The sequence below is a fragment of the Pongo pygmaeus genome, chromosome Y, assembly GCF_028885625.2.
Source record: "Pongo pygmaeus isolate AG05252 chromosome Y, NHGRI_mPonPyg2-v2.0_pri, whole genome shotgun sequence".
Taxonomy (NCBI): domain Eukaryota; kingdom Metazoa; phylum Chordata; class Mammalia; order Primates; family Hominidae; genus Pongo; species Pongo pygmaeus.
This window is the reverse complement of record NC_072397.2, coordinates 27,382,894-27,395,518: the sequence shown is the minus strand read 5'-3', so window position 1 is coordinate 27,395,518 and position 12,625 is coordinate 27,382,894. Positions and strand designations below refer to the sequence as shown.

The window sequence follows — 12,625 nt, the reverse complement described above, 5'->3', positions numbered from 1 at the left end:
ATTTACAGTAAGAATTTTTATATCTTCATGGTTGAATTTGACATATTAAAATTTGAACTCTTTGGCATTCATAAGTGTTGAATATGTGTAGAAGAAAGAAATAAAATATTGATATTTCTCATATCATAGGAGGTAGTTCTCTTATACTGGAAAGAGGTGTCATTGTTAGAAGATTGTCCTGGTTTAATATCCTTTAGGTTTTTTGTTTGTTTTTTTTTTTTTGGAAAACGTAGACTTTAAATAACTGCTTTTATCAACAGGTTAAGCCATGCAGTTACAAAGTAGTGAGAAATTTCTGAAGGGTGTTATAGTTTAAAAAAAAAGAAGTTGATTCTTACACATATATTATCTACCACTTCATCGGGACACTACTGTTCAAAAGGCACTGGCCAAATAACTCCCAAGTGAAACACTCAACCCAAGGTTGTTTTGAGCCCACTGTTAGTGAAGCTGGGTGCAGAATGCAAAGCCTCTAAAAGGAGAGGATACAAAGTAAGGTGAGTAGGGGCCATTGGCAATGCTCAGAGCCAGCCAGACTCCAAAGAGGGAGCCGAAGTGGTTTCTTTCTGGGACACTCTACTTGAATTATAGTTTAATTAGTCAACCATAGGTCTTCAAAAGAGAAAAATTAGTTAACATGATAAAAAGATTCCTGCATTCTTTGGACTATGTTTCATAATTATAGTAAGCAAATTCTGACAGTTTTAGTGAAAATAGCCTCCATATTTTGCAGGTATGAAGAAAACTTAATTATCCACAGGGCTTTTAATATTTGCTGGACAACAACACATGAATGATAAGCTATAAATAATATTGATTTATGATATAAAAATACTAGTTTTTTTATTTATTATTTTTATAGGCATTCACTGTTTGAGTCAAGGTTAGGCTTGTTAAGTGATTAAAGACAGCATGTACTTATTCTATTCTAAAATAATAAAATTCATAAACAGAAACAGCTTTTATATTTGTCTGTAACCTGCAAAATTGTGTTATTTTGCTGACATAAAATACTAAGAACTCACTTGAGGACCATGCCACCTTCTGAAAAGGCCACACAACTACTTCTTAAATGTGTTAAAGTTAAAGCATGTCCCAGACTCATCCAGAGCAAAATAAGTAAGCAACTGACTGCTCTTGACTGTCCCTTCCCCAACACTAGCACTGATTGTGTTGGGAAAAGCCACAGAGCAAGGCTGCATAGCCAGATTGAGGAGGCTTTTTATTTAAAGGCAAAATACCAAAATGGCTCTCTGATGTAGGTGATTTCTACTTTCACACTCAGCTCGTACATGATCCTCTAACCTTAATTTATTACTCCTTAACAGGCTGATTTGGATTGACTTGTTGAGAATGGTATCCATTATTAATGAGTCAGGAGAGAAAGGGATTTATGTGGTTACATGTAAACTTGTGATAGGTCTGCAGAAGTCACACGTGAAGAGGGCAGTGAGGAAGTCAGCCATGATCCATCTATGTGAAGGTCACGCCAGCTTCATTGCACACTTTGAAGGCTTTCTCAATGGTATTGACATAGGCAACTGTTCTCAGGTCCAATCCCAGGTTATACTTCCTGGCTGTGCACATGATTTTCCTGGCAGAACACTCCATTGTGTACACAAAGCCAGAGTGCCTGATGTCTTTCTCAGTTGCACCTGACATCCTGTCTTGGAACTCTGCCATGGGTACAATGGGAATAGTTTCACCGTGCTTTCCAAATTGTCTTTCTAAACTCTCTTGAACAGACATGAGCATGTGGTAGTTAGAATCCCTTTTATATTTGAAGGTCAAATGGCCATAGCTCACATGATTTAGATTCTTCAGCCACTCGAAGTAAGATACTGTCACTCCTCCAGCATTCAAGTAGAGATCTGGAATAACAATAATGTTTCCGTCCAGGAAGATCTTGTCAGCTTCTGGAGTTGTGGGCCCCTTGGCACCTTCAGCAATGAGCTTGGCTTTGACTCTGGGTTCATTGGATTTGGTCAACTGCTTCTCACGGGCAGCAGGGATCAGTATGTCACAGTAGGCCTCCAAGATGCTTCTTTCATAGGGCTTTGCCTTGGGGAAACCCAGAATGGACCCATGTTGCAATTTGAAGTCTTCCAGTTCCTTTGGGTCAATACCATCTGGATTCCATATACTCCGATCAGACTCATCAACAACAATGCATTTAGCACCAAAATGATGTAATTGTCTCATAGAGTGTAGGCCCACATTACCAAATCCCTGAACGAGAAATGTTTTTTCTCCAAACTCTCGTGTCATTCCTAAAACGCTCATGTAAGAGGCTTCATTGATGAAGTTTTCAATCCCATGGAAGACACCATGGCCAGTAGCAAAGATGCGTCCATGGATTCCCCCTTGGCTGATGGGTTTACCAGTAACAGAGGAGAGTGCATTAATAGCATCGTGACCTATGGTGCTGGCATAGGCATCAGCGATCCAGGACATCTCCCGCTCACCTGTGCTCATGTCTGCAGCAGGCACATCAATGCCAGGACCAATAAAGCCCTTCTTTGCTAGCTCCATGGTGAACCTCCTTGTGATCTTTTCCAATTCATTATTAGTATAGTTCTTTGGGTTGATCTTAACACCAGTTTTAGCACCCCCAAATGGCACATCAACCACTGCACACTTGTATGTCATCAGAGAAGCCAAAGCTTTTACTTCATCTGCACTCACATCAGTGCTGTAACGGACATCTCCCTTGCAGGGTGTGCAGTGCTGGCTGTGCTGGGCTGGGTAGCCTTAGATGACCTCCCAGGAGCTGTCGTCGCTCCGGATGCGGAAGGAGACTCAGCACAAGGTTGCCGGGCTTGAAGATCAACAGGATGCCGTGCAGCCGGTTCCGCTTCTGCTCCTCGCTCTCCCGGGTCCTCAAGTCATCCACCAGCTTGTCCTCCACGATGCTGGCGCCGCGATTGAAGAAGCCCTCCACCGTCCTGAAGAAGTTAGGATCGTCCTCGCGCTTGGCCACCGCCTCGCTGTAGTGGCGCCAGGCGGCCAATGCGAACCCTGGCTGTGAGGCGGCGGCGGACTGTCTCTGGGCCCGGCCCAACAAGGCGGCGGAGAGGGGGCCGCCGAACCCAGGGCAGAGGGCCCGTCCCGGGCCAGCAGCAGGGCTTCACTTCAGGTTTTGGGGATTTTTTGTTCTTGTTTCATTCAGAATTTTTTCTACTAATATTATGTAACAAAAATGTTCCTATCAGTAAATTCTTTGTGAAGATGAAACCCGTCTCCTACCAGATGCATGTGGTTCCTCAATTTTGACCGTTTTTTAAAAATTAAAAAAGTGCAAAATTAAAATATGTATTTTTTTATTTTGTGGTTTTTCTGGGGAATTTTCATGTTGCTGTATCTGAAGGGAGTACAGGCTTCTTTTGTGATGGGAGGGGATGAATGATTACTGACAGTAGCCAAAGATGGGACTTGAGTGTGGAGAAAAGAGAGCGTTAATGGAAGGATCAGAAGACAAAAATCACATTAATTTAGGACAATCTAAGTCAAATTGGCTGAACGTTTTGGGGCACTAAGATGGGTGACTGTGTAGGAAGGAAGAATGCCTTGTGTTTTCAGGGAAGATGGCTCAGCTAAAGCTGTCCTCTGACTCCAAACTACAACCCTACCTATAGTCATACAAAGTCAAGAAAATAAGCAATTTTACATGAAAAAGATAAATGTAAAGTAGGCTGTATCCACTTAGCTATGTGAAAGAATCAGGTATCTGTCTCATCTCCTTAGTGGCAGCCTGTGATACCCATGTTCTTGCAGCTTCAGCCTCCCAGTTAGCTGGTTCTCCAGGAAAAGGCCAGTAGGCTCAGATAATTATTTAATTTCTTTAATTATTTTAATTTTTTGTATAGACAGAATCCTGTTATATTGTTCAGGCTGGCCTCAATTTATATGCTGAACTGATCCACTCACCATGGACTTATAGATTGCTAAGGTTACCGGTGTGAGCTACCATAACTTCTTGATTTGTAAAAACTTTTGTGGAGATTGTGTTTCACTCTTTGGCCAAACCATGTTCAAAATTCTTGGCCTCAAGCGATCTTTTGCATTGGCCTTCCAAATTATTGGAATTATGAATATCACCAAGAAAACCTCATCTACAATATGTTATATCTTTTTAATTATCACTTAATATTTTATTTAGTAAAGGTAAAACTTCATACTTAACGATAAAGTGGAAAAACGTGCAATACGAAGGTATTGGAGTAGGAACCAATTTTGAAATAATAAACACACATTTAGATTAGACAAGTTTAAGTTTAGGAAGAATTCTCTCACAATTACTGCAAAAATGTTTATTGTATATTTAAAATTTGAAATAATGTTTTTATGGTTAGGAAAATATAAAGCAGTATAATAGACAACCAAACCAATTATAAGTTCCCTATGAATAAAATCCAAAGCTGTATACCAGTCACTGGCAGGAACACAAATTACTTTTTTAAAATGTAAAATACAATGATAATGAGGAATACAGCAGCAATGTGTATACTAATCAAAGTAATTTATTTTGATTCAGGCAGAAAAATAATTCTGCTCTTTAAATAAAAAGTACCTATACAGTCAAAAACAGTTGTATTTTCAAGCTCTTTCTTAACATAATTTTTGTTAGTTAAGACTAGTTTTACTGATGATCTTACCACTTCACTAACCCACATTTTAAACTAATGCTTCAGTAAAAAATGATCACTGGTGTAATAAATAAATGCTTTTCATATATCCATACATTAAGTTCCACTATTCTAAGGTAGAGATATCTTAAATTTTTTTACTTTAGAATAATTAAACCAGAAAGGCAACACATTCACATAAATTAAGGCTAATGATTCTATGAAAAAAGCAAAAAGAAGACTGAAGAAAAATATTAAAAACATGTTGATGTCTTGTAAAGAATCGTAGAAGCCAAGGACACATTATTTTTATTACGAAGAAGCTAATCTAAAAGCTTAGCATGAGCAGGGTTTAAATAAACACCATTACATGTAAGCAGTTCTTTCACAAACTGCAAATACTCTCATCTTTATTGCTTTCATTTAGGAATAAATGTCATTTTCTTTTTTTTACCGTACGCTTTTCTTGAAGGCTGGTGACATGACGATGTAATGTGGTCTTGCAACAGTTAGTCATAATATATGTCTTATCATCTCATCTCCTTCATCAATCATGTCCATTTGTTTATTGCTTCAAAACTATATAAGCATTTTATCACCTCTTCTGCTGTCTGTATGACATGCACTTCAGCATATGATTAAATACATTCATGTACTCTCCGTCAAAACACTAATTTTTAAAATTTCTTTTTTTTATCATTACACTTAAAGTTCTAGAGTACATGTGCACAACGTGCAGGTTTGTTACATATGTATATAAGTGCCATGCTGGTGTGCTGCACCCATTAACTCATCATTTACATTAGGTATATCTCCTAATGCTATCCCTCCCTCCTCCCCACTCCTACCATCCCACAACAGGCCCCAGTGTGTGATGTTCCCCATCTTGTGTCCAAGTGTTCTCATTGTTCAATTCCCACCTATGAGTGAGAACATATGGTGTTTGGTTTTCTGTCCTTGGTGATAGTTTGCTCAGAATGATGGTTTCCAGCTTCATCCTTGTCCCCTCAAAGGACATGAACTCATCATTTTTTATGGCTGCATAGTATTCCATGGTATATATGTGCTACATGTTCTTAATCCAGTCTATCATTGATGGACATTTGGGTTGGTTCCAAGTCTTCGCTATTGTGAATAGTACCACAATAAACATACGTGTGCATGTGTCTTTATAGCAGCCGATTTATAATCCTTTGTGTATATACCTAGTAATGGGAGGGCTGGGTCAAATGATATTTCCAGTTCTAGACCCTTGAGGAGTTACCACACTGTCTTCCACAATGGTTGAACTAGTATACAGTCCCACTAACAGTGTAAAAGTTTTTCTATTTCTCCACATCCACTCCAACACCTGTTGTTTCCTGACATTTTAATGATCGCCATTCTAACTGGTGTGAGATGGTCTCTCATTGTGGTTTTGATTTGCAATTCTCTGATGGCCAGTGTTAATCAACATTTTTCAATGTGGCTTTCTGCTGCGTAAATTTCTTCTTTTGAGAAGTGCCTGTTTATATCCTTTGCCAACTTTTTGATGGGGTTGTATGATTTTCTCTTGTAAATTTTTTTAAGCTGTTTGTATATTCTGGATATTAGCCCTTTGTCTGATGGGTAGATTGCAAAAATTTTCTTCCATTTTGTAGGTTGCCTGTTCACTCTGATGGAAGTTTCTTTGTCTGTGCAGAAGCTCTTTAGTTTAATCAGACACCAGTTGTCAATTTTGGCATTTGTTGCATTGCCTTTGGTGTTTTAGACATGAAATTCTTGTCCATGCCTATGTCCTGTATTGCCTAGGTTTTCTTCTAGGATTTTTATGATTTTAGGTCTTACATTTAAGTATTTTCAGAGAATACTATGAACACCTCTACACAAACAAACTAGAAAAATCTAGAAGAAATGGACAAATTTCCTGGACACATAAACACTCCCAAAACTAAACCAGGAAGAAGTTGAATTCCTGAATAGACCAATAACAGGCTTTGAAATTGAGGCAGTAATTAATAGCCTATGAACCAAAAAAAGTCGAAGACCAGGTGGATTCATAGCTGAATTCTACCAGAGGTACAAAGAGGAGCTAGTACCATTCCTTCTGAAACTATTCCACTCAATAGAAAAAGAGAATCCTCCCTAACTCATTTAATGAAGCCGGCATCATCCTGATACCAAAGCCTAGCAGAGACATACCCACAAAAAAGAGAGTTTTAGGCCAGTATCCCTGATGAATATTGATGCAAAAATCCTGAATAAAATACTGGCAAACTGAATCCAGCAGCACATCAAAAAGCTTATCCACCATGATCAAGTGGGCTTCATCCCTGGGATGCAAGGCTGGTTCAACATACACAAATAAATAAATGCAAACCATCATATAAACAGAACCAAAGACAAAAACCACACGATTATCTCAATAGATGCAGAAAAGGCCTTTGATAAAATTTCTTTATCATCATCCATGTTAAGTCCTGTTAAATCTTCATCATGAAATTTATACCAGTAATCTCAGTCATCATCCTACCATTTTTTGAATAATATGAGAATAATAATGTCCACTGCTTTGCTTGACCACAGTATACAAGCACACTAAAAGTCTGCATTTTGTGATCTTTGTAGTTTTATTTTCAGGTTACTCTTTCTGTGGAATCAACCAATTTTCTGATTTCACATTATTCTCTTCCAGCTTTGCAATGCCTGCTTCTGTGTAAGGTCCCATATCCAACTCCCAAGGAAATTCAAAATAATCACTGAATGTAAATGCCCATTTTTTAGTCGTACACAAATCATTTCTGTTGGCCAAAAAAAAAAGAAAAGAAAATTATTTAAATAGCAAGTGCTTAACTGTGTTACACACCTTAAACAGAGAACATGTACAAATGTTCACATTCCCTGAGCAAACATTAAAACAATTTAATGATAATTTTAAGGTTTATAATCTTTTAATTTATTTATAAAAAGATAAGTAAATAAAAATTAGCATCATTAGGGTGATTATGCCATAACTACCTTAAGCAATACTTTCTTACCAAAGCTTAAAATATTTCCATATAGTAATCGTTTGATATTTGTAGGGGTTTGGCTCAAGGAGCCTCTTAAATACTATAATTTGTGTCTGCTCAAGCTTCTGGTTTACGATGATGGAGTATGTAAATATAATTCACACTCCTCCTCCTGTGTAGTTTGCTTTATCTCTACATAAATATTTAATAAAATGTAAATGATCTGTAGACAGATAATATACTCTCATGGCTTTAAATTTGTTACATTTTACTGTAGTATTGATTTGTTTTTGTTTTCAAACATTTTAATATATATTTGGAGAAATCTGTTTGCAGAACCTGTGTATGTAGAAGTCTCTTATTTGTTGCAAATCAGAAAACATTACCGACACGGACACTGATGGCTATGTGCCCTGTGATAAATAACTTACGAGGAATAAGATAGCTTGTTCTGCTAGAATTCAGAGTCCTCTTGTGAGTATAATGTATTTTTACAGATTTCATGATATAATTTATGTGATGTATTTGGAATTATTACCACTCAATAAATACGAATGTTAAGAGTAGTTGTGGAAGGAATGAGAACATACACAGGTGCTCCAAAGGTCATAATTTCTTTGTAGCTACAGAGCAAAATACAGTCATTTTACACATATCAGTTTCTATATGTTTTTCTCTACACCTGAGGTTTTTGATACAAAAATAAACAATACCCAGTTTGTGCCCTGATGAAGTTCATCATGCAGAAAAATTAGCTAGGCAGATATGCATGCCACAGTGAATCCTAAGAAAACATAAAGCAGAGGCAACCAAGAACACAGGTGGGGACTTTATTTGAATTTTATATTCTGTCTGCCTCATTCACTTTTTGTCAGTATAATTAACCATCTCTATCTGTTATTTTTAATTTTATTATTATTATACTTTAAGTTTTAGGGTACATGTTCACAATGTGCAGGTTAGTTACATATGTATACGTGTCATGCTGGTGTGCTGCACCCATTAACTCATCATTTAGCATTAGGTATATCTCCTAAAGCTATCCCTTCCTCCTCCCCCGCCATCTGTTTTAAATTCAAAACCCTTGAGGTAAAACCGACTACAATGCCAGGACTTAAATTTTACTTTTTTGTTGTTGTTGTCTGTTAGTGGCTGTTAATCAAGTGTTAGTGAACATCCCATATGGAGATTCTAATAAAAGAAATGCTACCAAGGTTGTAATAACTGTATGGTGTGATCTATCAGATCTAGAAAGGCAGAAGCAAGTTTGTGTTTCAATCTCTATTGATGATAAGCGCTGAGATGTTATTTGAAAACCAAACTATTTATGATCACTGAGGAAGATAAACAGAAATTTAAGAATTATTTACTAGAGTTAAAATATTCTAATTTTTTTATTTAGTTTCTGTCAATATCCATGCAAAAAAGTATAGGAATGATAAATTACTTGAATACAAACGTTTCCAAAATTAAAGTTTTCCGGGTTCATTTACTTAATAGCTATATCTTAAATATGTAAACTGCCACTAAAACCTAACGTTTTTTCTGCTTTATTTTCAACCATGTACTATGTATTTTCAACCAGATGTTTTTATACACTTAGCAGCCTGATTGTAAGAATTATATCATGTTGCTAACAGGTCCATGTAGCATTATCTCAAAAACAATTTTTTTCCTTAGCAGAAAAAACCCTAATTTGAGAAAAATATTCAGAGATTCCTAAAAATAAGCACAGCTTATATGACACAGACAGAACAAAAGTAAAAAAAAAAATGGCTCTTTAAAAGACAAAATGTGAATATAATTATTAAAAATAAAAGGCCTGGCACATTGTCTCGTGGTTGTAATCCCAGCAGTTTGGGAAGCTGAGACGGGCAGATCACGAGGTCAGGAGACCACCCTGGTTATCACAGTGAAACCCCATCCCTACTAATAATATGAAAACAATATAGCCGGCAGTGATGCTGGGCTCCTGTAGTCCCAGCTTCTTGGGAAGGTGAGGCAAGAGAATGGTGTGAGCCCAGGAGGCAGAGCTTGCAGTGAGCTGAGATTGCATCACTGCACTCCAGACTCGGTGACGGAATGAGACTCCACCTCAAAAAAAAAAAAAAAAAAAAAAAATTCTCATTATTCAAAGGCTGAATTTCATTTACCAGGTCATACAAATGTGATTGTATCTACCATGGTTTCAAAACAAACAAACAAAAAGTGATACATATTATTAACCAAAATTTCAAGTTACTAGATAGAGAGCACAATAAATATGCCAGTCATAGTATCTCATATTTTCTAGCCATATCATCAAAATGCAGTACGGATAAAAATCTCATGAAAGTACATTAATCTCAGGAATAACAACAGTATCTACTATCAGAATATTTAAAAATATATAATTAAAACTTACCTCACAATTTTGTTTCCCATCTCTGAACAATCGTCATCTTTATCACCAACTGTTTCTTCAATTGTAGATAAACTATTTCTGATGACTAGGATTATGTATAGTTGATGGATCACATAATTTAGGTGAAAAGTAGCAGCAGTTTCTCTGAGTCTCACCAATCTTTTTGGTGGGCAGGATCCAACAGGGGACAGTTATTCCTACTCACTGAGTGCTTCACAAGCTAAGAAAAAATAATGATTTTGCAACAAAAATAATGATTTTACCCATTGTTCTCTTAATTGGGCTGTGAAATTTATTCTATCAGGCTAACACAGCCATTTTGAAAGAGTACTTTAAACTTTTACATCAGCAATGTGAGCCACTATAAAGACTATTAAATACAGAATTTTTAAGTCCACATTTTTAATGGCATTGCTTTTGTAATAATTCTATTAGAACGAGTTCATACACGATGATATAATATTATATTCTCATGTGTTAAACAGAGACTTAGCATTAATCATTATGACTTTACATATTAAAAAACTTTTGCACTTAAAATAATTATATCCAATACACTTTCATCAGAACTGTATATAAATGGAACATTAGGGTTTTCTCAGTTTTAATTGAGCACTTCATTTAAATTATTTTTCCAACTCATAAAAACTATAACCTCCACATACATATCACTTTCTTCCTCAGCTAATAGTGATAATTGCTTTAAATATGTTCACAGTTTTATTGTAAGAAGAAGTCAATTAGATGATGTCTTTAAAATACCCATGAAAATTGTAAATATTACTTTTTGTAAAACTGAATACAACTTACACCTCACTTCAACTTAGAGGTGGATTGCATAAATTAGAGCACATTGAAATGCAATTTAAGTAGCTACAAAAGAGAATTAAACAGATCTTCATGTATTGACAGGTGTGTGACTAAGTACAAAACAAAGTTAACCATATTGTATATTGCATATTTCTGATAAAAAAATAGGTAAGTGTTTGAAGATGTGCATATACCTAAAAGAAAATCTCTGCATCAGAAATACATATTGGTGACAAGTTCATAGATTTTACTGCATATCCTCTTATATATTTGAAAATATATATTAATCACAAGAAAACATTGGCTAAATAGTTTAAGAAAAATAGTGTTTAGTTAAAAAATCTCTTTTGAAAATATATATTTACTATTCTAATACAATAGTTAAACAAATAAACAAAAAAAGTGTTTTCAAAAAGGAAATTCTTCTCTCTACGTAGATCCTACAGAACACATAAAGATCTGAACTTTTGAATACTGAGTTTAGCTAGAAACTCCTACAATGTACTAAAAAATATACTCAAACCGAGAAAAAACATAAACAAATATAATTTCATATTTCCAATTAAATATCTGTACAGAATGCTGTTGTTAATTATATTCTTAACCCTCAGATTTCTCTTCAAATCAACTAAATTTCATGTTATTACTTGTTAACCTACTTACATTGGCTCCCACTCTGAGATTCAGTTTTGTGTAAAATTTCGACATTCCTACTCATTTTGCTTAACTAATATGGACATTTAAAAGTAATAAAATGCATTCAAATGTTCTCTTCTCAAATTATGATTTTTTTTAAAAAGTACCTCTCAGAATATAATTAAAATACATTGAGCAACTTTAACATTTGGGTTATGAAAATCTTTTTAATGAATACATTTTATATATTTATTTTTTTTTAAATTTATTTTATTTTATTTATTTTATTATTATTATTATTATACTTTAGGTTTTATGGTACATGTGCGCAATGTGCAAGTAAGTTCTGTATGTATACATGTGCCATGCTGGTGCGCTGCACCCACTAACTCGTCATCTAGCATTAGGTATATCTCCGAATGCTACCCCTCCCCCCTTCCCCCACCCCACAACAGTCCCCGAAGTGTGATGTTCCCCTTCCTGTGTCCATGTGTTCTCATTGTTCAATTCTCACCTATGAGTGAGAATATGCAGTGTTTGGTTTTTTGTTCTTGTGATAGTTTACTGAAAATGATGATTTCCTATTTCATCCATGTCCCTACAAAGGACATGAACTCATCATTTTTTATGGCTGCATAGTATTCCATGGTGTATATGTGCCACGTTTTCTTAATCCAGTCTATCATTGTTGGACATGTGGGTTGGTTCCGAGTCTTTGCTATTGGGAATAATGCCGCAATAAACATACAAGTGCATGTGTCTTTATAGCAGCATGATTTATAGTCCTTTGGGTATATACCCAGTAATGGGATGGCTGGGTCAAATGGAATTTCTACTTCTAGATCCCTGAGGAATCACCACACTGGCTTCCACAAGGGTTGAACTAGTTTACAGTCACACCAACAGTGTCAAAGTGTTCCCATTTCTCCACATCCTCTACAGCACCTGTTGTTTCCTGACTTTTTAATGATTGCCATTCTAACTGGTGTGAGATGGTATCTCATTGTGGTTTTGATTTGCATTTCTCTGATGGCCAGTGATGGTGAGCATTTTTTCATGTGTTTTCTGGATGCATAAATGTCTTCTTTTGAGAAGTGTGTGTTCATGTCCTTCACCCACTTTTTGATGGGTTGGTTTGTTTTTTTCTTGTAAATTTGTTG

General features: G+C 35.9%; 1 protein-coding gene across 1 annotated transcript; it reads right to left on the bottom strand.

The window, feature by feature from the left end:
- Positions 1-368: 368 nt before the first annotated feature.
- LOC129025709 (glutamate dehydrogenase 1, mitochondrial-like) lies at positions 369-11,547 on the bottom strand. Its single transcript, XM_063660950.1, is given in 6 exon segments — positions 369-2,797; positions 2,799-3,079; positions 3,082-3,130; positions 7,250-7,405; positions 10,020-10,104; positions 11,493-11,547. Coding segments are annotated over 6 exon segments (1,950 nt in total). The 3' UTR covers positions 369-1,473.
- Between the last annotated feature and the right edge of the window lie 1,078 nt (positions 11,548-12,625).